This window comes from Equus quagga, chromosome 19 (genome assembly GCF_021613505.1).
Source record: "Equus quagga isolate Etosha38 chromosome 19, UCLA_HA_Equagga_1.0, whole genome shotgun sequence".
NCBI lineage: Eukaryota > Metazoa > Chordata > Mammalia > Perissodactyla > Equidae > Equus > Equus quagga.
Window position 1 is genome coordinate 10,206,121 of NC_060285.1, and position 24,701 is coordinate 10,230,821.

The window sequence follows — 24,701 nt, forward strand, 5'->3', positions numbered from 1 at the left end:
AGAAAGGACGGGGGATGTGTCGGGGAGATCAGAGAGGCCGAGCTTGGGATCAATGCAGCGAGGCGGTGGGCGCGGGAGAGGCACAGATGGCTCCGGGTTTCCAGCGAGGATGAATGGAGGCGCCGTAGACACGGACGGGGGTCGGGGTAGGTGAGGATGAGTTCGCCTGGGACCTCAAGATCCATTCATTGCACAAATGGTCGAACACCTACTAAGTGTCCAGCCCCAAGCGCGTGTGTGGGGGGACTCGGGGCAGCGCGGCAGCAAACCCCGCGCCGGTGAGCACTTGTCCCCGCCGCCGCCACACCGGCCGAGGATTACTGTCGAGCGGGGGCCCCGGAGGCAGCGGACAGACGGACGGATGGACGTGGAGGCGTCTGCTCCGAACCGGCCAATCCGCGCCGCTCCGCAGCCCGGATCCAGAGAGACCTAGGTCCCCTGACCCCCGACAGGGTGGGAAACCGGGCCGTCCGCGCCCTCCCGCGGCTGGAGGTCCGCGCCCCGGCCCTGGTCGCTCCCTGGTGGGAGGCAGGGCGAGCGGCCTCCCGGCTCTGCCTCTTTCCTTATCTGCCCAGCCCCAGCCATGCCGCTTCCGCCCCGCAGAGTCACCGGGAGGATTTTAGGAAACGCGTCTGGGTGTTGGGATCCGGGATCGTCCCGGCGCAGCGGCGCCCGCGCCAAATAAGTCCCGCGGGCCCGCGGCTCGGCTCCCGGCGGGGGCGGGGCTCCTGGGGGCGGGGCCGAGGCCGGCGGGGGCGGGGCCTGGAGAGGGAGGTCGGGAGGGAGGCGCGTGACCTGCCGGGCGCGAGCCGAGCCCCCGCCCCGCCCCCTCCCGCGCGCCCGCTCGCTCGCTCGCGCCGAGGAAAACGTTGCGCAGGTTCAAAAATGGAACGTCGGCGGCGTGAGGGAGCGCGAGGGGGTGTGCGCGCGTGCGCGTGCGCGTGCGCGCCCGGGCGAGGGTGACGGGGACCCCGCCGGCCCGAGCATCGCGCGCCGCAGCCGCGGCCCCGCAGCTCCGCCCCCGGCCCGGCCCGGCCCCGGGCCCGCTCGCCCGCCGCCCCGCATGGAGCTGTCAGCCATCGGCGAGCAGGTGTTCGCCGTGGAGAGCATCCGGAAGAAGCGCGTGCGGAAGGTGAGGCTGCCCGGGGGCGGCTCCCAGGACCCCTGTGGGGTCCCCTCCTGTTCCCAGCACCGTCCCTTCCACGCTGGGGGCGGGGGAGAAAGTGGGGCGGGGGGCCCCAGGCAGCCCCGCGCTGCTGGGCTCGTCTCCCCAGTCCGTGCCTCAGTTTCCCCCGCCACCTCGTAGGGCGAGTAGAATAAAAGTTGTCGCCCCCGGATGTTGGGGCATCTGAGCCCGCCAGAGCTGGAGATTCGGATCGGACTGTAGGGATCCCAAATGCCTTGCTTCCTCATCCTCCCTTCATTCTAAATTTGGGGAGACTGAGGCCCAAGTTGAGGAAACGGCTTGCCTAGTGTGTTAGCGTCGGACTGGGTCTCGAACTCAGAACTCTGGACTTTTGGTACCAAGACCTGTGAAGATGGAGGCGGAGCTGTGGAACAAGCTCCTGCCTCTGATGTCTAATTGCTGGACTTGGACCTTTTCCGATCCCTTCTACACCCTCACCTCCGTCTTTCTCCCCTTCTTCCAGTGCACACCCCTCCGTCGTCCCCACCCCAGCTCTCAGCCCCGCCCGCCTGGCCGGCTCAGCGAAGCCGCCTACAGCGCTGGGGCATCCTCGAAGCTCCTCCCCCTTCGCCTTCGCCTCCAAAACATACAGCCTGCAATTTAAGGAGGCGTCTGCTCTGCTGAGTTCGGGTCCCCGCGCCTCGGGGCTGGACTTTGGCGGTCCCCACTTCCTGTGCACATGTTTGTAGAGTGAGCTCGCCTCAGACTGGAGGTTGGAGATGGAAGTCCTTGAGGAAAGTTCCTCTCGGGCACTCACCACCATCCTTTTCCCTTATCTCCTCCCTGCAGCCCCTTGGGAGGCCCCAGCCGCAGGGCTGGGAGAGGTCTTAGAGGTCACCTCCTCCCATTTGACAGAGGCAGAAACCGAGGCCAAGGCAGGGGAAGTGACCTGGTCAAGGTCACTCGGCAAGGTAGAGATGGAGGTAGAGCAGGGGCTGAAGCTGGCTGATTGCCAGTGCATCTTCTTTTGGGAGAGAAAACTCAGTCCTGGCATCTTGGGCCAAGGGTGAAGGTCAAGGTGGGCCATGAGCTGCTTTTCTTCCCCCAGCTCTAGGGGGGTTGAACTCTGTCTTCAGGTTGGGGTTGCTCCTCCTCCTCCTTCTCCCTTCCTCCAGGGTTTCCTCGATTTTAATTTCTTCCGCAAAGCCCAGTGCTTTCCATGCTGTGTAGCCTAAGCAGGTCCAGCAATTATATGCCCCTTCTACAAGGGGCCAGGGTGAGGAGCATCTTTCCTTCAGCCATTCTTTTGAAATATGTTTACGGAGGATCTGTTATGTACCAGGCACCATTCTAAGCCCCAGGGAGGGGTACCTCCCTTCCCTCATGGAGCTGGGGTTCTGGCGGAGGAGACACAGTGAAGGAGGAAATAAACACAGATGCCTCACATGGGGCTGTGGTCTATGCAGAAAGAGATGCGTGAGGTGGGAGGTTGGCATTAGAAAGGCTGGCCAGGGCAGGCCTCTTTGAGGAGGTGACATATCTTGGTCTTAGAGCTCCTGGGTGGAGGGGTTTCACTTATTGGATGGGGTTGGACTGGAAACTTTTAAAGGGCCCTGTCAGCTGTGAGGAAGGGAGGCGCCTGGCTCAGTTTTCTAACTACTGGAGGGGTGGCCACCATTTCTGAAGGCGGAGACTTTGTTAGCCTTCTCTGGGTTCCTGCCAGGGCCTTTCGAGTGGAGAGTCCTAAAGTCACTGGTCTGTCACCTCTGGGCCAGAGGCAGCCTCTCCCAGGGAGGGGGCTAGAGGGGCTTAGAGCCATGGGGAAGGCCCCATTGAAGAATTTTCTAGGACATGGAGAGTCTTCTGATCTAAATAGGAAAGAGAGTCCTGGTCTTGGCACTGGGACTCTGGATACTGGATCCTTGGTGATGCACGCCCCTGTGTGGTCTCAGTTTCCCCACATGTGACATGCACTCTGAGCTTCTGCCACAGGAGTCCCAGAGGTGTTTGGGGCCAGATGTACTCCTGCACTCTACTAGGGGGGGTGGTCTGGGGTGGTCACGCAGCAGCCAAAGTCTGGGGGGCTCTGAGTTGGTGGGGATCTGATGGGCGACCCTGGATGGTGTGTATATGTTGTTGGATGTCTGTCTGCAGAGAGGGTGGGCCTGACTGTTCTGAAAGTGGTCGTGGGGCAGCCGTGTATCTCACTGTGTCTGCTTCTCTCTCTTTCTTCCAGGGTAAAGTCGAATATCTGGTGAAGTGGAAAGGATGGCCCCCAAAGTAAGGCTCCTGTGTGTGTGTGTCTGCCTTGAGTCCTTCCAGCCACCTTTTGCGCTCTCTCCTGCCTGGCTTTTAGCTCCAGCTGTTCTAGTAATTGGCTAGCAGACCTTGATTAGATCATCCTCTTCTTTGGGTCTCAGTTTCCCCTCTGCCAGCTGAGGGGCTTGGAGCACATGAGGGTCAAGGTGGGCTCCAGCTTCTCTTCTCACCTGCTCCCCTCTAAACGGAGCTCCATCTTGTCGTTGGAGCCTCCCCTCCCCTCTGTCTGGCTTTTCCTGGTACCTGGGAGGTGAAGGTCCAGCCTCTTGGCTTCAGAGATGACTGCTGGCCAGGTGGAGGGGCCCCCAAGCCGCAGCAGGTACAGTGCAGGGTGGGGGTTTGTGGGGCTGGGTAAAACAAGTGGAGCGAGCAGGGCACGGGTCCTCAGAGCCATAGAGCCAGGGACAGAGCCTGAGGCCGCCTCGCCTTTGGACAGCACTCTCCAGTCTACAGAGCAGGTTCCCAGGCAGCCTTGTGAGGCAGGTGTGGTGTGATCTCTAAAGATGAGGAAACAGGCTCAGAGAAGGTAAGCAGCTTGCCTTAGGTCGCACAGGAAGTGGAGGCAGAGTTGGGAGTTGAAGTAGACCTCCCCGTGTTCGGTGTTCGGGTATCTCCTCTGTGCCTCCTCCATCTGAGAGTTGAGGGGGCAGGGAACTGGGTCCAGGACCTCTCCCTGTGGCTCCACCTCTCCTGCTGAGGCCCAATCAGGAACCTTCCCACCAACCAATCGCCTCCCAGTAGGGAGTTGTTGTAGGGGGAGGGAATGAGCACGTCGTGGGGCCTCCCCATTGGTCTGTGGGTGCCCCACCCCCTGCCCTGCCTCCCAGAGACTGCTGGAAACCCCCTCTGCCCAGAGCCTCTGCTGTCTGTGCCAGGGGCTTTCTGCTGTGCTGGTTTTGGGGGCTGAGCTGGTATTGGGTCCTGGGAGCGTTTTGGGGGCATAGTGGAGTGACAGCAGAGGGGAAGACAGCCCATGCTGCCTCAGCTTCCCTTTCTGCAAAATGGGTTCAATAGTCCAGGCTTTGCCATCCTCTCACAGGCTCCTTCACCTTGTGGGGTGAAAGGCCCGGGCACGTGTTCAGGGTGACCCACAGGCATCCTAATGATTGGGGTCGGTGGCTGGCCCTTCCACTCCTGCTGCCCCTTCCCCAACACCCCGGGACTGAAGGAGGATCCCCTCCTCCACTGGGCAGATGAGAGCTGGACCTCCGGCCTGGGCGAAGGGGTAGTAAGAGGAGCGGGAGAGCTAGAAGAGGAAGATGCCAGGGTGCAGCCCAGCACTGGCTCCTTGGGTCCTCGTTGCTCCCTTAGCTTCAGCACCAGAAAGCATCGTGTTGGAGTGTGGTCACCAGCCTGTTGGCCTTCAAGGCACTGTTGGCCATTTTTCCTCCTCTGTAGACTCCATCTTTTGAAAGATTTCCTTCTCGAAACAGAGGTACTTAGAATTAAAAGTTCCTTCTCCCACTTTGATTAATCCCAAATGAATATGTCTGCCCACTAGAGCGTCCCTCCGGAGGGCAGGACCCAGTGCTCCAGGAGCAGTCCTTCCGTGTTTCTGCTGGCCTGAGACCACCAGATGGGCCCTCATGACTGCCTTTTGTGACCCCTCAAGGGTGTTCTGGGAGCCCTGTTTGACCAGATGACCTGGGACACCTGTGACTCCCCCACGCTTTGGTGCTGGGCTCCTGGCCTGGCTGCCCGCTGGACAGCTGTGAGTCCCTGGCAGTTACCCGACATGGCGAGGCCTCTGCTTCCTCATCGCCAAACTGGAATAATAAAGCCTCTGCCGCAGCACTGTTCTGAGGATTAGATGACAGCTATAAAGTACCTGGCACGTGCTCAGCCCACTCCAGCACTTGGTAAACGTTTGCTGTTAACAGAAAGTTAGACAGCTGGGCTTCTGGGGCACCCCAGGCCGGGAGAGGATCTAGGGGATTCCACTTCTCACAGGAGCTCAAAGCAGCCGTAGAAATCATTTAGATCAGTCTTCTAATTTTTCAGATGGGGAAACTGAGGCCCAGAGAAAGGAGGTCATTACAAGAATAGTACTGCCAACTTGGTGCAGTGTGGTACCCACTTCATGCATCCACTGTGCCACCCCACTTCGCTTGGGGGAAAACAGAGGTTCAGTTGCGGGGGAAGACGGGGGGACCAGGGCTCCTTTGTAACCCACTTGGTCCTCACTCTCCCCTCCTCAGGGGTCTTTGCGTGGAGCAGAGGCTGAGAAAGGCGGGGGAGTCGGGCAGGCTGCTCCCTGCCCGCCTGGGAGCTGGGGCAGTGCCAGCCGCGGCGGAGAGGGAGTCAGAGGCCCCTCTCCGCAGCACCCTCCTCACCCTGGGCAGGGAGGCCTGTAGTAATAACAGAAACATAACAGGAACCACGGTTTCCACAATGATCGCTCTGTGCCAGGCTTCTGTTAAGCCTTTACACGCTTTGTCTATTTTCTCTCCCAGACAGGAGACAAATGACTGCCCTTCCTCCCCAGCAGATGGGGCAGAGGAGCTGTCTTGGTTGTTCTGGAAGGTACAGCAAATGGCACAGGCAGGGGCTGAGGGCACGGAGGGCAGAGGATGCTGAATCATCAGCTACAGGCGCTCTCGGTCCTGCAGCGACCCTCAGCTCTCCCCTTCTCCTTGCAGCCTGCCCGGGACTGCTGTTCTGTCCTTCCCTTCCCACTGGTGAATGCTACCCCATCTTTTAGGAGGACTGCCTCCATGGAGCTTTAGTAATGATATTGTCAGTGGGTAAGCTCATAACCAGGCTGCCAATCAATCAGCCCCTATCATGATCAGGCGATGGCCCATTTAATTGCATCTCGGAAACCCATTTTATAGATGGAGAGAAAAACCCTCAGCAGAATGGTCCTTGCCCAGGGCCATACAGCTGGGACGAGCTGCCAGACGGCAGGGCTTGGGGGCCTAGCCCCAGTGAAACACAGCCAGCTCTACCAACGATGGCCAGTTCAGTAGGAAGTGGTCAGGTTCCGAGCCAGAGCAGACTGCCTTTGAACCCAGGTTCTGTAAATTTACCAGCTGTGTGGCCCAGGGCAAAGCCCTCAGCCTCTCTCTGCCTCCCTTTCCTCACCTGTAAGATGAGGGCCTGGACTCCATGGTCCTGCTGAAGGCTGCCTGAGACCAGAAAAGGTTCCTAACACAGCCACAGGCGGAGGAGGTGCTTCCTCCTCCTCCAAGACGGGTTGGGCAGCGGCAGCAGCAGCAGAGTCTGGGGTTCGGGTCCTGGCAGGTTTCTGCGCTCTCTAGGCTTTTAAAATTTATTTAATTAACGCTTATTTGCATTTATTATGTACCACACTGATGTAAGTGCTTTCCGTGGCTGAACACATCCAGTTGTCACATCAGCCCTAAAAGAGAGGCCTGGGGAGACGAAGGCCCCAGAGACCGAGTCCCTCGCGCGCCGCCGTGCCTGGCAGGCTCTACCCGAGCCCGCCGCGCAGCTGCTCCTGCGGGCGACCGTGAATTGGATGGGCTGCGGCGGGCCGGGCGCTGCTGGGCCCCGTCGCCCCGCCCCCAGCACGGCGGGAGCCTGCGCGGAGGGCCGCGGGCGGGGCGGCCGCCGGCCTGTTTACCGGGCTCGGGGGGCGGGGCGGCGGTCACGTGGCCGTGTTTACCTCCGAGCCGGCGCGCGCCGGCCCCGCCCCGCCCCCGCCCCCGCCCCCGTTCCCGTCCCCCATTGGTTGGCTCGGTAACCCGGCGCGCGACCCCGTGCGTGCGTGCGCGCGCGCGCGCGGTGGCCCGGCTGCGGGATGGGGCGGGGCGAGGGGCCCTCCGCCCCCCACGGCGCGCTCGGTTCCCGCCCAGCTGCGCCGCCTCCCTCTGAGCTCCCGGCAGGAGTCCCGGCCCCGCTCCCCTCCCGCCCGGGCCCCGCCGCTGCGCGCTCCTGTCCTGCCTGCGCCCGGCTCTTCCCAGAGCGGGCTTGCCCTCGCTGTGGCCTCCGGCTCCCCACGCGGCGGGGCGGCGCTAGCGGCCTCCATCTTAGGGGGCCGCGCGCGTCGGGGAGACCCTTGGCAGGCCCCCTCCCCATCCCCCTGCACGAGGCAGGGCCAGGCCTCCCGCCGCCAAGACTAGTCCTGTCTGGTGGCCTCAGACCCCCAGCTGCCCCCGACCAGAACAGTCCCCCGTGAATCCGCTGTGTGCCAGGCCCGGGGTCAGACACCCAGGATGTGGTCAATCAGACCGAGCCCCCTCCCAAGGACGTCGCAGCCTGGGGGAGCCGGATACAGTGACATGTGAGGGACCCGCAGGTAGAGAGAGGGTGGCTGAGATTCAGCTGAGTTCCAGCTACAGACTGGCCACTTAACTAGCTCAGTGACCTTGGCAAGATGCAAACCCTCTGTGCCTCAGTTTCTTCATCTGTAAGATGGGGGTAACCTACCTCATAAGGGTGTTATGAGGAAGGGATGCGTCCCTGGCGGTAGTCATGCTCTCGCACCTCCTGTTACTGTGGTGGTGGCAGTTATTCTTAAGAGGAGGAAATTGAAGTCCAGAGAAGGTTAGGGACTTGCCAGGAACCACACAGCAGCTACATCAGCAGAAAATGGGCAGGGCAGTGGTGAAGTGGGCAGGGCGGAGAGGACTGGAGCGCGGTAGAGACTTTTCAACAGTGAGAGAGAGGGCGAGGCAGACCACACCCGAGGTGCACGGAATCCGCCCTCTCGTTGCTAGTTAGAGTTGAGGAAATTCACCCTTTGTCTTAGGGGAGGAAGGCTTGGAGTCCCTAACAGCCTCTGGTTGGTTATAGATTGGGCTCTACCCAAACTATAAAAACCCCAGTTTCACTTCGAGCATTTCTTCAGGGTTAGCGGAACTGCAGGGCCTTCATTCATTTCCAGAACACCTGGGCGTGCCGGGCTGGGCGCTCTCACGTGGGTGGGTGGACGGTTACCATTTGTGTCTGCGGCCAGGATGCCCGCTGGGTTCATCAATGACCATGGCAGGTGCAAAGTGCAGCAGTAAGAGGGGGGCAAGCGAAGGGAGGGTTCTTTCTGCTTCGAGTGAGACAGTTTGGAGAGAGTCAGGGGAAGCTACAAGGACCTGGCTCTTAAAGGACGAGGGACGGCACTCCGGGAAGAGCACAGAGCATGTGCAAAGCAAGGACGGTGGGACCCTGTCTGGTGCGAGTAGGTGTGCAGCAGTGTCAGGAAGAAGGGAGGGAAGGATGCTGCTCTCGGGGAGCAGGTGGTTCGAACCTAGATCGGACTACTGTCAGGTGTCTCTGTGTTCCAGACAGTGTAAGGTGAAGGCTTTAGCTCGCGCATTAGGAGTCGGCAGGGGCGGGGGCTCTGCCCACCTCTTTCTGCTTCCTGGTCCGGCCCCAATACCCGCTCCCCTCCCTTCTCATCCAGCCCAGCTGGCTGCAGCCTCAGCCAGAGTTGTAGTCCACGGCTTTGTTTCTGCTTGTACACACATGCACACATATATGTGTATTTGTATGTTTGTATGTATATTGTGTATTTGTGTGCATGCATATATATACACATGTATATATTTTAAAGTTTAAATTTTTGTATGCACTAGCATCTGTTTCTGGTGAGTGATAGTGGTTTTTCCATTTATAGAAGTCATAAAGTTTTTTTTTTTTGAGGAAGATTGGCCTTGAGCTAACATCTGCTGCCAAGTCTCCTCTTTTTGCTGAGGAAGACTGGCCCTGAGCTAACATCCATGCCCATCTTCCTCTACTTTATATATGGGATGCCTACCACAGCATGGCTCGATAAGCAGTGCATAGGTTTGCACCCAGGATCCAAACTGGTGAACCCCAGGCCGCCGAAGTGGAACATGTGAACTTAACTGTTCTGCCACCGGGCTGGCCCCTAAAGTTTGCTTTTAAAATAAAATTATTTAAACAAAAAAGTGGGCTGCTTTAAAGGCAGATACTAAGTAAGTACATGTGCAGGTGGAACGAGGATGGCTGAGCTCGGGAACTGCTGAGCTGTCACCGCCCAGGTCTGTCCCATCAGGGGATGCTCTCCAGTCTGGGGGTGGTAGAAGGTCCCCTGTGGAAATACCACAGAGTCTGCCACAGGATTGCTGCACCGTCCGGTCACTGGACATTTACCGAATTCCTGCTGTGGGCCAGGCCCCGAGACCAGGGGACTTCAGAGCACAGAGAGGGAGCGAGCAGCTCAGCCTGGCAGAGGAGGCCCTGCTGGGCTGGGGATGGAGGGGTGGGTAGGGACAGCAACAGTAACAGACACAGAGCACTTCCTGTGATCCAGGCACTGCTCTAACACTTAGACACATGGACGCATTTAATCATGAGTCCTTTACAGATGGGGAAATGGAGGCACAGAGACATTAAGCAAACTGTTCAAGGTCGCACAGCTAGCAAGGCCGGAGCTGGGATGTGAGCCCAGGCAGTCTGGCTCCAGAGCGCCTGCCCTTTAGCACATGCTCTGTGTCTCTCGGGGAGGGAAACTGGGGTTTACGGGGCCTGCCCCTTCCAGGCACCCATTGTTCTGAGATGAACGTGGGGGGTTGACACAGTTATTATAGGGTGTTGTGATCAGTGCTAAGAATGAGGGGAGTTCTGCTGTCATTGGGGCCACAGGAGGCCCCTGACCTGGCCTGGGTAGCCAGGGATGGCTCCTGGGAGTAGGTGACAATTATACTGGATCAGGAAGGGGCACGGGCCTGCAGACAGTGGGTCCAGTGGAGCAGCTGCGGCCCCCGTGAGTGCTGGGGCTAGGGGCAGGGCGACTCTCACCTCTCGTCTCTCTCCCCAGGTACAGCACGTGGGAGCCAGAAGAGCACATCTTGGACCCCCGCCTGGTCATGGCCTACGAGGAGAAGTAAGGGGGCGCAGCCTGCCCCTGGGGCTGGGTAGAAGGCGGGCGCCGAGGTTTCCTAGGGAGCCTGCCGCTGGCTGGGCTCTGAACAAGAGTCATGGGTGTGGGGGTGCGTCTGGCAGGGATACCACGGTCTAGTCTGTAGCTGGGGGAAGGTGATGGCACCGGGTCCCAGGGCAGCCAGGGGCTCTGGTCCCTCTCCTGTTGCTGGGTGATGTTGGCCACTTCCCTTACCTCCCCAGGCCTCGGTCTCTCTGCTGTGAAGTGGGCCACCCTAATAACACCTGCCCTGATTTTCCCATAAGCTGCAGTGCGGAATGTGAAAGTTTCACAGAGATGCCCTGCATGAGAGGGGCAGCAAGATCAGTAATGCCCAGTCATGCCCTTGGTGACAGAGCAGAGAGAGATTCTCCCTGGGGAGTCTCCCACCAAGAGAAGGCAGTCTGATGAGGCTCAAGAAAGGCCGGGGGGAGCGTGGCTTTGGAGCCGGGATATCTGAGTTCTGGTATGTCCCGCTGGGCCACCTCCAAGTGGAGTGGTGTTGGGCACAGCCACACGTGGCCCATCTACTGCAATCCTCAGCTTGGTTACTGCTTGGCAGCTCCTCTGATGGGCGACGAGGCAGAGCCTTTCTCAAAAATGGGGTTTCTCCTGGTCGGAGGCCTTTTGAGCGTAATCTAGCCTTTCCCTTCCGCTGTGTGAGCCCCAGCATTACTGACCGCCCGGCCAGCGGGCAGCCCCAGTCCTTCTGCCCTCCCCGACCCACCGACCCTGTACAGTGCAGGACCGCTTTATAAAGTCGTTTTTATTTGACTCCTTCCAGTAAGCTCCTGAGATAGGGATGTGGGTCTCATTTGACAGATGAGGAAACTGAGGCTCTGAAGAGCTGAGGGACTTGTCCAGGAGCCTCACAGCTGGGAAGTGGCCCCACCAGACCTCAGCCCGGGGCTCCAGCCTCTGTCTTCCTTCCCCCTCTGCTCCCCCAGGAGCTTTCCTGCTGTGCATTCAAAGAAGTTTCCACTGTTCTTTCCTTTAAAAGTCAGGCTCTCCCTGTCCCATGATCTTTCTGGTTCCCGGGTGCTTGGTGGGGCCTTGATCCCAAAAGGCTGTGACACTGGGAGCAGCCTGTGTGCTGTCCTGGACTGTGGTAAGGAGGACGCTGGACGGGTGACAAAGGCCTGATTAGAATCCTGGCTGTGCTGCTCACCAGCTGTGGGGAGTCGGGCATGGCCTTCTCCCCGCCGAGCCTCAGTGTGCCCGTCTGCGAAGTGGGGATGACAGTGCTGACCTCATGTGCTCTTGGGGGGAGCGAAGGTATGTGAGAACACTTTGTGAGTTAGTGAGTGTGGCCCACATGAGAATTATCCTCCTGATGGTAGTCAGGGGCAGCTAGGTCATTCTTTGTTTGACAAGTCTTTATTGAAGTCTTACTATGTACCAGGCACTGTTCCTGGTGATGGGGACACAGCAAGGAATAAAACCAACCAACGTGCCCACCCTCCTGGGGCTCACATTCCAGTGCGGAGACAGGCAATAGAAAGTACCCCACTAAGCAGACATGGTAGCAGATGGTGATAACCACTGCCGAGCCAGTGGGCTCAGGAGAGGGGGTGGGTGGGGGCTGGTTCCAATGGGCTGGTTACCTGGTGGTGTTTGACCAGAGACCCGAATTAAGTGTGGGAATGAGCCCAGTGGGTATTTCAGAGAAGAACAGCCAGGTGAAGAGAAGAGTGAGTGCAAAGGCCCTGGGGTGGAGGCGAGTGTGGCTCTGAGTGTGGCTGACTGGAGTGGTGTGAGCTGGGGAAGGTGTGGGAGATGAGGCGGGGGCAGGGCAGCTGGGGCGGGGGGGTGGCAGCTCAGGGAGGGCTGTGTGAGTCCTGGGAGAGGATGTGGATGTTATTTTGAGTGAGTCAGAAAGTCACTAGTTAAGGAACAACTTGGAGCTTGGGGACTTCTGCAGACCACCGCATGGCTCTTGGCCTACTCTTTCTCCCTCAGTCTGGATGAAAGGGATGGTGGGGACGCCCATCTTAACACCTGCCTCGCAGGGCTTTTGAGAGGCTCAGAACAAGTCAGGCAAAGGGGCTCTAACAGGGAGCCACTGCATGACTGGAGGGGCTGAGAGGGAGCTGAGGGCTTATGGGACCACGACCTGGGGACCTCCACCCTACAGCCCTGGACACTAGTGGGCCAAGTGTCCAGGGCCAACAGAAACCAGGCCCTGGGTAGGTAAGGGCTGGATAGAATAGACCTGCCCACACCTATCGGCCACCCTGCCCCCAACCCCACTCTCCCCCACCCACACTGTGCAGGGCAGGAGCACCCTGCTGGGGACTCCTGCTGGAGCATGTGCCCGGGACTCCTGGCCTGCCCTGCTGGCCCTGACTGTCCTGCAGCCCGGAGCTCAGCATTTTCACCAGTGACAGAAGTTGTCAGAATTTGGTCATCGGGCAAGTGACTTAACCTCTCTGTGCCTCAGTTTCCCCAACTAGAAAGTGAGCACAGTGTGGTTGTGAGGGTTAACGCATCTAGGGCGGTGCCTTGTACAGAGTGTCCAGAAGGTGAGAATGATAATGATAAACAGCACAGACGCATTGTTATCATTATTCTTATTCTTTTTCCCCAGGCCCTTCCCTTCTCCTCTCTGCTTCCTCCTCCTCTTCCTCTCTCTCCTTTCCTCCCTCTCTCCCTCTGCGCTTCCTTATTTTAGCCTTTCTAGCCCCATTTGATACACACCAGGACCTCCCTTGCTGTTCCCAGGATCCCCGTGGCCAGCTGAGAAGGGAGCCTCCTGCTCCAAATGAGGTCCTGTGGCCCAGATGGGAAGCGACAGCCATGGTCCCCGTGGGTCAGGGCAGCGCTGGGCCTGGAACAGGCCTCCTGGCGCCCAGCTCGGGTGCTGAGCTGAGACGCTCACCCCCGAAGGCTGGGAGGTCTGTCCTGGCGAGCCACCTGGGGCTGGCAGCACAGGGCCCACGGGCTTCTTTCACATGCAGGTTCTGCGGCCCATGGGTGACTCCATGGGGAGGGAGGGCCCTCCACAGGGCGCACTTCCCCCAGCGCCCCTGAGACTGATGTCAGTCCCTGAGGGGGGCGAACGTGGAAACAGCCGCCCGGGATCACTGATACAGCTGAGCTCGGCCTGAGACCGGCCTCAGGCCACACAGCCAGTAAGGGAAACAGGGCGAACTCCGACCTGCATGTTCTTCCTGCCGTCCACGTGGCCTCTGCGGTGGAGGCTACAGAAAGTGTGATGGGGTGGAAAGAGGCAGGATGAAACGAAATGACTGAATTTTCCCACCTCTTCCGGCGCTGCTCTTGGAGTCTCTCCCAGTGTGTGTGTCGTGCGTGACTTTGTGGGATCCTCAGGTTGTGCCTGTGTGTCTGTGGGTTTGGGGTGTGGAGAAGGCACCCAGCAGAGAGTCTGGCATCTACTAGAGACTCAACACAGGCTAGTTTTTCTGCCCTTCCCTGACCAGATTATCAAGCAGATCCCAAATGGGGGAGAACCTGGGCAGAGCCTCACTTAGAAAAGACTGTTCCCGTTCGCATCAGCTCCCCCGGACAGTCAAGGCAAATTGGACCGACAGGTTTCTATACAGCTCTGCTACAAGTGGAAACTGGAACTCATTGCTTTGAGGGGATTCCCAGTGGCTTGTAGAGTGGAGCTCTGGCATGACCCTGGAGTCCAGTAAAGACCCACATATTTTTGGAGATGCCACCCGAGTCTCACCTCAGCGATTGGGACCCTTGGCTGTGGCCTCGCCTTTCATCAGAGGGAAGACCGAGGCCCTGGGAGTGGAACACATGAGCCTGTTGTTATGGCCTAAAGAGAACGAGGAGAAGCCCCCACCCTAGGATGGGGGGTAGCCCCACGAGGGTGCCCCCTCCCCAATAGACAGCAGAGGGTGGGTGGAGTGGATGCCTTATAGTCCCTTAAATGTCACCAGTGTTTCCTTTTCTTCTGCCGTCTGCTTTGCACCCCAGGGAGGAGAGAGACCGAGCGTCGGGGTATAGGAAGAGAGGTCCGAAACCCAAGCGGCTTCTGCTGCAGGTAACCCCGCCAGCTTTGGTGCTCACCCACGGGTCCCCCTTGCTCCTCCCACCAGCCCCCCATCTGTGCCTTTGCACCAGCTAGTGGAGCTGAACCACGTACCCTCCTCGGCTCCGCCCGGGGCACTGTGGGTGGGACACCTAGCGGGTAAGTTTCAGTGGGAGGAGTTGGGAAAAGTTGGAATATGGGGCTAGTGCCCCAGGAAGACAGCCTTGCGGGGAGGGACTGTGATGGGAGGGAGGGGATATATGGCTAATGGGATCCTAGAATTCTGAAACCTTAGAACCTTGTAGTTAAGCCCTTTGGATGCTCAAAGTCCCCAAAACACAAAATTGTAATATTTGAGAACCTTAGAAACATAAATGTTAGAACTGAGGAAACATGGGAGCCTGGAATTCTAGAATCTAAGAAAAGGAGACTCTTAAAATTCTGGAACCATAGCCTTGGAATGTCCTAGAAACATGGCATTTTTGAGTGAGAAGAAACCTCCAGGGCCTCCTTTTCCAATCCTCTGCCAGGGGGCGTCTAGACTTGGCAGCACCCCAAGTTGCCCAGGTCTTGGGGGCACTTTGCTGACCTCACTGCTTTGCACCGAAAGGCGGCTGGGTCTGCAGTGGTTTGGTTGTGTGATTTGAGGCAAGTCTTTTAGCTTCTCTGAGCTTGAGTTTTCTCGTCTGTAGGATCAGGATGATAAGAATAGCTCTTCTCCTTAATAAGGTGTTTGGAGCCAAAACATAAGGCTTCCTGGTCCACGTGTAGTGTGAGCCATGGCCAGCCTCCTGCCCACTCTTGGTTCTAGATCACCTGGGGCTTTACCAGAGTAGAGGGGCCTCCCTTGATGTCGTGGGCATTTTCCACGGAGTGGTGTGAACTGGGTCCCAGGAAGGAAAGTAGCATCCGTCAGACGTCTTCTCCCTGCGAATGCTGCTCACAGTGAGCACACTCCCTCCACACTCTCGCCCCGTGGGGATGGTGTAGGAGCTATCTGTTGCTGTGTAATGAGTTACCCCTAACTAAGCAACTTAAAGCAATACAGAGTTCATGTGTCACCCAGCCCCTCAGGTCAGGAACCTGGGAGCCCTTTAGTTGCTTCTTTCGTGATTCTGGCGCCGCTTACAGTCCTGATGTCAGCCAGGGCTGTGCTCCTCTGAAGGCTGGCTGGGGCTGGACCATCTGCTTCCAAGGTGGCTGCGCACATGCCCGGCGAGTCAGTGCTGGATGTTGACAGGAGGCCTGGTTCCTACCACATGGGCCTCTCCAGAGGGCTGCTGAGTGGCCTCACAGTACAGCTACCGGCTTCCCCAGAGTGGGTGATCCGAGAGACAGCAGGGAGGAAGCATAGTGTCTCTAGCGACCCGGCCTCAGGAGCCCCGCAGCACCCCTGCAGAGGGGACCGCATGCGTGCGTTCCTGGAGGCGGGTGTCCCCGGGGCTGTCTTCGGGGCTGGCTACTGCAGGTTCTTCATGGTTTCACTGATGGGGAAACCGAGGCTCAGGGAGGTCACTAGTTTACCAGGGCCCCCAGCTGGGTTATAACCCAGAGCTGACTCCTGGTGCTCCTGGAGCCCTGTTAGTAGCTGTAGTTTTCTCATGGTGAGGTGGAGAAGGACAAAGACGAGTTTACCGTGTAGAATCATGGGAGTGTTACTGGGCTTGTGACGGCCTACGAGCCAGGCTGAAGGAGCGGGTTTTGGTAAAGCTGCGTCTAGGATCAGCCCTCCTAGCTTTGCAGTACGGTCACGCGTAGCTTAATGACAGGGACACGTTCTGAGAAATATATCGTTGGGTGATTTCTAGGTGACAAACCTGGATGGTGTAGCCTACTACGCACTAGGCTCTGTGGTACTAATCTGATGGGACAGCCGTCCTGTACGCGGTCCGTTGTTGACCGAAACGTTATGCGGCGCATGACTATATTTTCCCAATACCCTCTCAGTTCAGCCCTCCTCCCGTCCCAGAACAGCCCGGGCCCCGTGCCTGGTGATGGGCATTGGCAGGCCCAACTGCAAATAGAGCCTGCGCGTGTGATCTCTGCTCCCAACTTGGAGATGTTTGACCTACAAGTTCCATCTGATGGCCTCACTCTCTTCCTAGGAGCTCTTGGCCTCTGGTGACAGGTGGCAGTAGAAGGTACTGTCCCAGAGTGATCCAGGCCCTCCCAACACCTCAACACCAGGAATCTTTCTTGGATTTGTATAAATTTGCCCCAAAGTCAATAAGACAAATCCCCAGATTACAAAACTCCAGCCCTTGAGTGGTGGAAGCATGTGGCTTCCAGCCCCGTTTTAATGAGAGTGAGATGGGGCATCAACAGAGGGCGGGACCCACGAGGGGCCGCACTGTAGCTCAGAGCCGAGGAGCGCCTGGAGGGATGGAGAGGCGCCCCCGGCTGCTGGCAGAGCTCCGTCCTGGTGTCTGTCTGATGTGGTGCACCCCAGTGCTGTGTGTACCCTTTGGCTGACTTGTCCCAAGAAACTTAGCCCTCTGCATCACGCCATCTCCCTAAAAGCTAGCTGTTTCAGCTTTGGGAGTCCTTTAGTAAGCAAAGATTCCTTTCCTGTAATGAGGAATAACTCCTTAATTTATCTGCTTCGTAAATCCAGATTTGTTTTTGTTGGTCAGTTTTCAGTTTGTACCTCTCGTATGCTCCTGTGCTGTGTACCAAAGGAATATGCCCTGGCCCCCATCCCTGAGCCACTTACAGCCCCCGGGGAGATGAGGCTGCACTGTGGGGCCACGATGAGCGGCTGGGCCGGGCTGGGCCTGGGGCTGGGGCTGGTCAGGGGTGGCTCTTGGGGCTGGGGTGGGGTAGGGGTGCTCGCTGGCTGGGGGGGGAGGAACAGCATGAGCAAAGGCGCGGCAGCGGGTGGGAGGGCAGGGCTGACCCGCCGTGCCCTGGCTTGCCCCCGCAGCGGCTGTACAGCATGGACCTGCGGAGCTCCCACAAGGCCAAGGGCAAGGAGAAGCTCTGCTTCTCCCTGACGCGCCCACTCGGCAGCGGGAGCCCCGAGGGGGTGGTCAAGGCGGGGGCGCCCGAGCTGGTGGACAAGGGCCCCTTGGTGCCCGCCCTGCCTTTCTCGCTCCGCAAGCCGCGCAAGGCCCACAAGTACCTGCGGCTCTCACGCAAGAAGTTCCCGCCCCGCGGGCCCAACCTGGAGAGTCACAGCCATCGACGGGAGCTCTTCCTGCAGGAGTCGCCGGCCCCGGATGTCCTGCAGGCGACCGGCGAGTGGGAGCCTGCTGAGCAGCCCCCTGAAGAGGAGGGTAAGGTGGCCCAGGCCCAGAGACCCTCAGCCTGGAAAGGTCCCCGAGTCATCAGTGCCCAGAGAGGGCCCAGGTGCTCCCGAGGCTGCACAGCCTGCAGGGACTCTCGCACCCAGCCCAGAGCTCTTTCTGTGGTCCCACTCCAGATGAGCTCTTGTCCAGCCAGGGAAGATAAATGTAGTGACCCCCTCCGTGTGTCCAGCCTCGAGCCAGGCCCTGATCTGACTGGAGACTCAGAGGAGGACCCGGTGCTGGAGGGGGGCAGTCTGCATGTTGCCACCTGCTCCCACCTTCCCACCTTGTCATCAATGCTGTCCCCTGTCTGTCTGTCTGTCTTTTTCCCATGGCTGCAGCAGATGCAGACCTGGCCGAGGGCCCCCCTCCCTGGACACCCACGCTCCCCCCAAGTGAAGTGACAGTGACCGATATCACCGCCAACTCCATCACCGTCACCTTCCGCGAGGCCCAAGCGGCTGAGGGCTTCTTCCGAGACCGCAGCGGGAAGTTCTGAGTCACCGTTTTTACTCTTCTTAAACTGTTTTCTTTAGGGCTTCGGGTGGGGACTTCCAGAGATGGGGAGGGATTGGGGTGGGGTAATTATTTTATTTAAGAAAATATGGAACAGGAGATGTGGGGGGAGATCCCACCCCCTCCCGCCCCTCTGCCCCGTTCTCTGCGCGTGATGTTTATGGAGAAGCCGTGGGCTCTGTTTCGGGGGCCGGGAGGCCTGGCACTGCTCTGTCAGTTGGGATGTCATCTCCAGGGCAGAGTGGGGACAGACCCGCTCTCCCCTGGACACCTCTGTCACCGTTCCTCTCCACAGACACAGAAGCTGGTCCTAGGAACTAAAGGAGGGTGGGAAGGCCCCAACCCTCCCCTGTGAGCAGCCCACCCCAGCCTTTCTGGTTGGTCCCCCTTTCCTTTTTTGGGGGAGGGGTCTTTACTTTTGACTTGCCACTCCAGCTTTGCGGGGGGATGTGGAGGCTGGCTTTGGCCAAAAGTGACTGGTCAGAGAGGAGGGGAAGAGGAAGGGTTTGAGATTGCTGGGGTGCACCCACGCCCTTCAGCGAGGCCTCTGCCTTCCTGGGGGCAGCTGCCAGCGGAGCCCCTTCTGCCGAGAGCTCTGCCGGCCCGACCTGGCCTGTGAGAAATGCTTCTGTGCACACCCAGCTGCACAGGTGTGCACACACCGCCCCTCGCGCCCTCGTGACTGCGTGCACGTGTCTGCAGATGTGTGCAGTGGGTCTTGCAAACCTCCTGTTTAGAAGCCCTGACCAGATGAACATGCGGTGATTCACAGCGCAAAGGAACTTGCCATGGGCACCCCACACTCACCCCACCGTGCATGGCCCATCACGGGACAGCATCTCTCCTAGCTCATTGTGCTCACAGCTGTCAGTGGAGGGCAGGGTCCAGCTGTGGACGTCCCAGACATGCAGATGTGGTCTTGGGGCTCCACCTGGCCAGCTGCAGCGTGCAGGGGGGCTGGGCGCCAGCACATGCTCCGAGGCTCTCAGGGCCCTGTCCTTCCTCTCCTGGGCTCTTGTCCTCTCTGACTCAGGTGGCTTTTCAGCCCATCCCACTCCCCTCTTTCTCTGCCCTCCCTTCCAACTCGGCCAACCCAGGCGCAGTGTGGGTGGCCAGGAGGAGGGAGTGTCCCACCACCTTCTCAGGGCAGCCTCGACTCCTCATGCCCTTTGCCCTTCCATCCTGTGTCCCTCTCCATCCACCCTAAATGCCACAGCTGGGGCTGACCAACTGTTCTTCTGCGGGGACAGGGGCGGCGGGGGGGGGGGGGGGGCGTACCTTGGCTGTGTCTTTTCGTGGTTGGCTGCAGCAGTGGCTGGTGGGTCAGGCTGTGCACAGCCCCGCGCCCTGGCAAGTGACTGTGTTTGCCAGATGGAAGCTTTCTAGTTTGCACAAATGTGTCCTGTGGGCTAGCAGCCTCCCTGGCATTGAGGAGTGACGTCTCCCCTCTCCCAGCCCTGTGGGGTGACAAAGCCAGAGTGGGGTGGGCGCCGGGGGAGCCAGTACAAGGCTGGCTCCCTGCCCGCCATTGACAGGGTTGGGGCACTGCTGTGCCCCACTCGCCCTCCGCCCAGGGCTGTCCCCCGCCCTCTGCTGTGTCCTGAGGAAGTCAGCAGAACCCCTGCTGAGGCAAGGATGGGGCGACTCTTCCCACAGACCCCTTCCCACGTTCCCAAGCCAAAGACAGCCTGCACCCCATTTCTGTTTGGGGTGCCCTGCTGGCAAGATTCCCAAATCCCTGAGTCTCTCTCCCCTTCCTCGTTAATCCTTCATTGTCCAGGGTCAATTCAGTGCTTCCATTGGGGGATGTCCCCTCAGGGGGCTTGACTCACCCCTAGCCTGAGGAGTGGAATCTAGGGGAGTCTGTGGGGTGTGTCAGGGAAAGGGGGGCAGCAGGGAACCCCACCTTCCCAACTGTGGGGCCCTGGGGGTCAAAGGGCAGCTAGGAGTTGGGGCTCTCCCAGGACGGGGGCTCCTGGCAGAGGCGAGGGGGTGGAGGGGCCTCTCTAACTGCGTGCTGTCGGCCGTGGCTTTGGGACGTGGCTGGCAGCTGCCAATAGAAGTCATCCTCCCCATCCTCGGGGACGTGGGACCTCTCCCGCCTCTGGGCACTCTCAAAGAGCTCTTTGTGCACTTTGTGGGTTTGGGGGCCTTTTTGTGGAATGAGCAGCTGTTTTCTGGCAGCTGCTGCGGAACCTTCTTGCCTCTTAGCCCTTCATGGCCCACAGGGCGCCCTGAGGCTCGGGGGCTGAACCCTCAGCAGACTGGCCCCTGGGGGAAGGGCTGTGGGCGAGAGACCTCTCTGAGGGGCTGGGTGTGGCGGGCAGTCCTCCTCCCAGCCCTCAGCATCCCAGCACAGTGAGGCGAGAGGGAGTGAGGCCGACACTGACCTCCTGACCCCACCACCGCCACCCCAGAAGGCCAGTACTCCCGGGGGTGGGAGGCTCAGAAAGAGTTGGACCACTGGTCTTTCCTACCCCCAGCCCCACCCGTTTTGAATGTAGAGAGACTGGTTGGTACTTTTCTTTTGCCGTGGGCTGGGGCGAGGACAGTGTTCCTCCCCCTGGCATGGCCACTTGGGGCCGAGCCCTTTGGGCGTCCTGAAGATCACCCCTCCTAGGACAGTGATCGATGATCGCATTGCCAACTTTCTCCTCCTCTCCGGCTCGGGGAAGGCACTGTGCTGCCAGGAGGTGGTTTTACTTTTTGCTCTGTAAGTGGCAGCCTGGCCTCCGGGTCCCAGCACGAGAACGCTTCCTTTGCACAGAATGGGCATCGAGCTTTGTTCAGACGAAATGAATGTATTTGGGAGGGTTTGGGGCCGAGTTGATTCCAAGCACATGCCTTTTCTGAGTGAGTGTGTGCTGGGGAGAGCTAGTGTGGATGCAGAGCACGGTTTTATTTTTGTACTGATATTGGTAAGAGACTGTATAGCATCTATTTATTTAGATGATTTATCTGGTAAATGAGGCAAAAAATTATTAAAAATACATTAAAGATGATTTTAAAAAAGCTCTTGCATTCGATCCTTCCTTTTGATGGTGTCACAGTTGTACCAAGGAAAGTGCTTCAGCCCCTGGGACAGCAGCCTGGGATGTAGGTCCCAGCTCGGCCAGTGACTGACCATTTTCTTGGACAGGTCATTCCATTTTCTGAGCCCTCCAGATGTACCGTGAAGATTGATTTGGGTGATGGGTGGAACCGGAAATTGGAGTGTAGATGGGCAGGTGCCCACTGCGGTGGTCCCTGCAGGGCATCATCAGAGGCCAAGCAGAGCTGCTGGTCTCTGCTCCCTGCCACGAGTATTGTGTTCTAGAACCTGGGGTGTCCAGCATCCTAGGCCTCTCCAGTTGCAGGTTCTGGAAGCCAGGACTGTCATGGCCTAACTCTCATCTACCGTTGTGTTCAACCAACCCAGAGAGTGGTGGTCAGAGCAAAAAAGAGTGAGTGAAGGGAGAGTTCTCCAAGTGTGCGTGGGAGTGGGCAGGGCTGGCAGCGTGGAGGACAGGTAAGATGCTGCTGCGGCCCCCCAGGCGGGGATGGTGGTGGCTACAGCCGTGGACGTGTCTGTGAAAGGGGGAGAATGGATAGGCTGGAGGTAGACTTAGGTGGTAGGATTGTCGCGACATGGCATTTTTGCCATCATGTGGTGTGAGGCGCAGGGAGGTGTCACAGTTATGCCCAGGTTTCCAGTTTGGAGAACTGTGTAATGGTGGCTCTTTATCTGGATGGAGACTGAAGAAGGAGAAGCAGGTTTGGAGGTGCCTTGGTCACCCCAAAAAACAGAGCCTAAACAAGGGTTTTATAGGCAGAGGGTGTATTTGGGAAGTGATCCAAAAAGCGGGGATGGGGGATTAGAATGGGTGAGGGAAGGAAGAAAAGTCATGATAAGGAGCATTAATGAGGTCACCATTATGGCGATTGGCATGTCATCCTACCTGAGATCACCCAAGAAGTATACAGATGTCCCCTAGAATTGTCCACTCCCAAAGGATGAGGGATGGGAGCATTATCCATTGAGTGCCATCCATCTTTGTTTGAGGGTTGCCCTTGGGTGTGCTAACCAACACCCCAGCTTCCAAGCTCTGCATATGCCAGCTTCCACCTGTCTGTTAGCCCGTCCATTGTACTGGAAGAGCCTCGGGTAGAAAGTGCAGACGTGCACCCAGTGCAACCCCATGTGGAACTGTCCACCCCATCCACAGCTGCAATCAGAGTTGAGGCCAAGCCACGAGTGCCCAAGGGGGCCACTCAAGGTGTCTGACACAGTCCACCCCTTGCAGCGCTCCACTTTGCGCATTATCCATAATAAATCCACTCTTTTGCTGAGTCTTCAAAGAGGTGGCCAGTTACAATCTCTATAAATGAAGACAATAACTGATGGTTAGTGGGACAAACCACAGTCCTCGGTGCTGCTGCTGGCCCCAAGGCTGTAAGTGATACCCATCGTCTCCCTCCTTCATCACTCTCTGCCCCCCACTCAGCCAGCCTTCCCACTCGTCTAGGTTATTTGCCTGGTGGGGTGACTCAACCTCTCGTCCATGAAGAGTCTGAATTTCGTTGATTGTCCTTGTCCCATCAGGCTGAGGCTGCAGCAAGTGCTGTTTACAGTCACCTGTGGGCACCGAGACATTCTCAGTGACAGACCGAGTCCTCTTTGCCCACAGTACGGAGCAGCGACCCGGCATCTCTTGTAATCACCGTCAGTTAACCTCATCAGTTTAATTTCCACTCTTTCAGCCACAGTGACCCGGTGGTAGTTGCAGCTCCAGTTTCTGGGGAATTCCTTACACTGTCCCCTGGTAGAAGCGTTAGACCTCTGATCTGCCAGGCTCCGAGCTGCAGTGGTGAGGAGGGCCAGTCAGGCTTCCACCCCTTGGCCCTCCCTGGACGTGGCTCCATTGGTTCAGTGCATGCACTAGCCCTGGAGGACCGTGCCCAGCTCCGCAGGTGCTGGTGCTGGTGACGGTGTAGACTCTGGGCTGTGAAGGCAAACCCACGTCCTGAGTGGGCATGCAGTCTGGTAAGTGTGAACTGCTGACCTCTCCAGCCGGAAGGAGTACTGTGCAATCAACTTGCCATGAACTATCCAGCTGATCTCCTTGAGGGATGGTCCTGCATCGAGGGCTCACCATTAGTATCTGCCTCTGACAGGTTGCACGTTCATCAGCTGTGGGCACTAGTCGTGGGACCGGCTTTGTGAAAGGAAGCCCATGCTGTTGGGCCCATGCGTAGCCTCCATTTCATCCACTGTGGCCTGTCGATTGGTGGGCTGATTGTGTAGGCACCGGATGGCAAGGACTGGCCGGCTGCCTCCCACTGTCAGATGGATCATCCTATCCTCCTGTTTCTTGAGTCTTCTCCACAGTGAGTGCTCTCCAGTGGGCACAAATCTGAGATACAGTCTGACCCCTTCAAGAAAACATAGTCAGATATAGTAAATCCATCCCCGAATTTCTACCAACCTGAGCCTTCTGGCTCCTTTCTCAAACCTATGCCAAGGCTGCTTTAGCATCATTATGGTCACCTGCAGAGGCAGATGAAGCCACTCACCCAAAATTTGATTCAGATGTTGAGATTTATGCCACACACACACACACACACACACACACACACACACCAAGAGGGTATGAAAATATCAATTCCATACATCATTGAGGTCTCTGGGGAGAGCAGGGCGGGCCTCTCAAGCAGGTCAGAATGGGCAAAGAGAGCCAGGAAAGGCACTGGTCAGGGTTTCCCGGGGCTGGATGGTGGGCTGGGCTGAGCATTCCTGTGTGAGCAGAGGCCTGCGTGGTTCAAATCTCCTGCCGGTGCCCAAGAAGGCACACCAGGCTTTCTTATCAGCTTGCTCAGATGAGGGCACAAGGGGAAGAGAGAGAAATGAGGCTTAAAAGCTGTCAGCAGTTGAGCATCAAAAAGGGATTCAGACTCCTCATGACAGCATCTCTGTCCTGTAGGAGGCTGTCGTCATGCCCAGGCGCATGGAGCCATCTTGGCAGTGCACTGGGACTGGCGCCAGTGTCCTTGGCAGTTTGTTAAACCCTGACTCGTGGAGAGCACCATCCCGTCAGCCCCTCTCCCTGTCCAGTTTCTTTTCCCCTGCAAGTCTCAAACCCTCAAGTCCAGCCCCACGTGTGCACCCCACCTTCCTTCTTGTGTGTGTTAGTGGGTCTTGCTAGCGGGACTGCCTGGGTCTGTGCTGGGATGAGGAGGGGAGGCAAAGGTGACTCTTGAGAAGGAAAAGTGCCATCTTGAGGGGTATTGGCCTCAGATGAGGCCTTCGCGTGGCCACCAGGCAAGGGGTCTGCTCTTCCCTAGTCAGGGTGACAGGCTTCCAAGGCCAGCCTGAGGACCCAGAGGATTCTGGTGGTCAAGCTTCTCAGACCCTTTATGTCAAATGTCCCCAACCTATGGCTTAGGGTTCTGTTCCTTCCCTGTCAGGGCCCTCAGCTTAGCACAAGGGGCCTGCCGAGGCTGTGCCTTAAGTCTCCATTGCAGCTCTGCACCTCTTATAACCAAATGTCGGGCCTGATGGTCAGCTGGATATGCCCCGTGGCAAGAGAGCATGGCCCTTTGAACACTGTCATATGTCAAGGGTGAAAA

General features: G+C 58.2%; 1 protein-coding gene across 2 annotated transcripts; it reads left to right on the forward strand.

Annotated features, from left to right (window-relative positions):
• Positions 1-834: 834 nt before the first annotated feature.
• Positions 835-21,101, forward strand: CBX7 (chromobox 7). Of its 2 annotated transcripts, none has more exons than XM_046646275.1 (6): positions 835-1,132; positions 3,363-3,406; positions 10,188-10,253; positions 14,238-14,304; positions 17,216-17,567; positions 17,924-21,101. In XM_046646275.1, the coding sequence occupies exons 1-6, from the start codon at positions 1,064-1,066 to the stop codon at positions 18,076-18,078; spliced, it is 753 nt and encodes a 250-aa protein (XP_046502231.1). In that variant the 5' UTR covers positions 835-1,063; the 3' UTR covers positions 18,079-21,101. The 2 variants fall into 2 exon arrangements, with proteins under 2 accessions (XP_046502231.1, XP_046502230.1); XM_046646274.1 differs by having other exon boundaries at positions 837-1,132; positions 17,921-21,101.
• Positions 21,102-24,701: the final 3,600 nt, after the last annotated feature.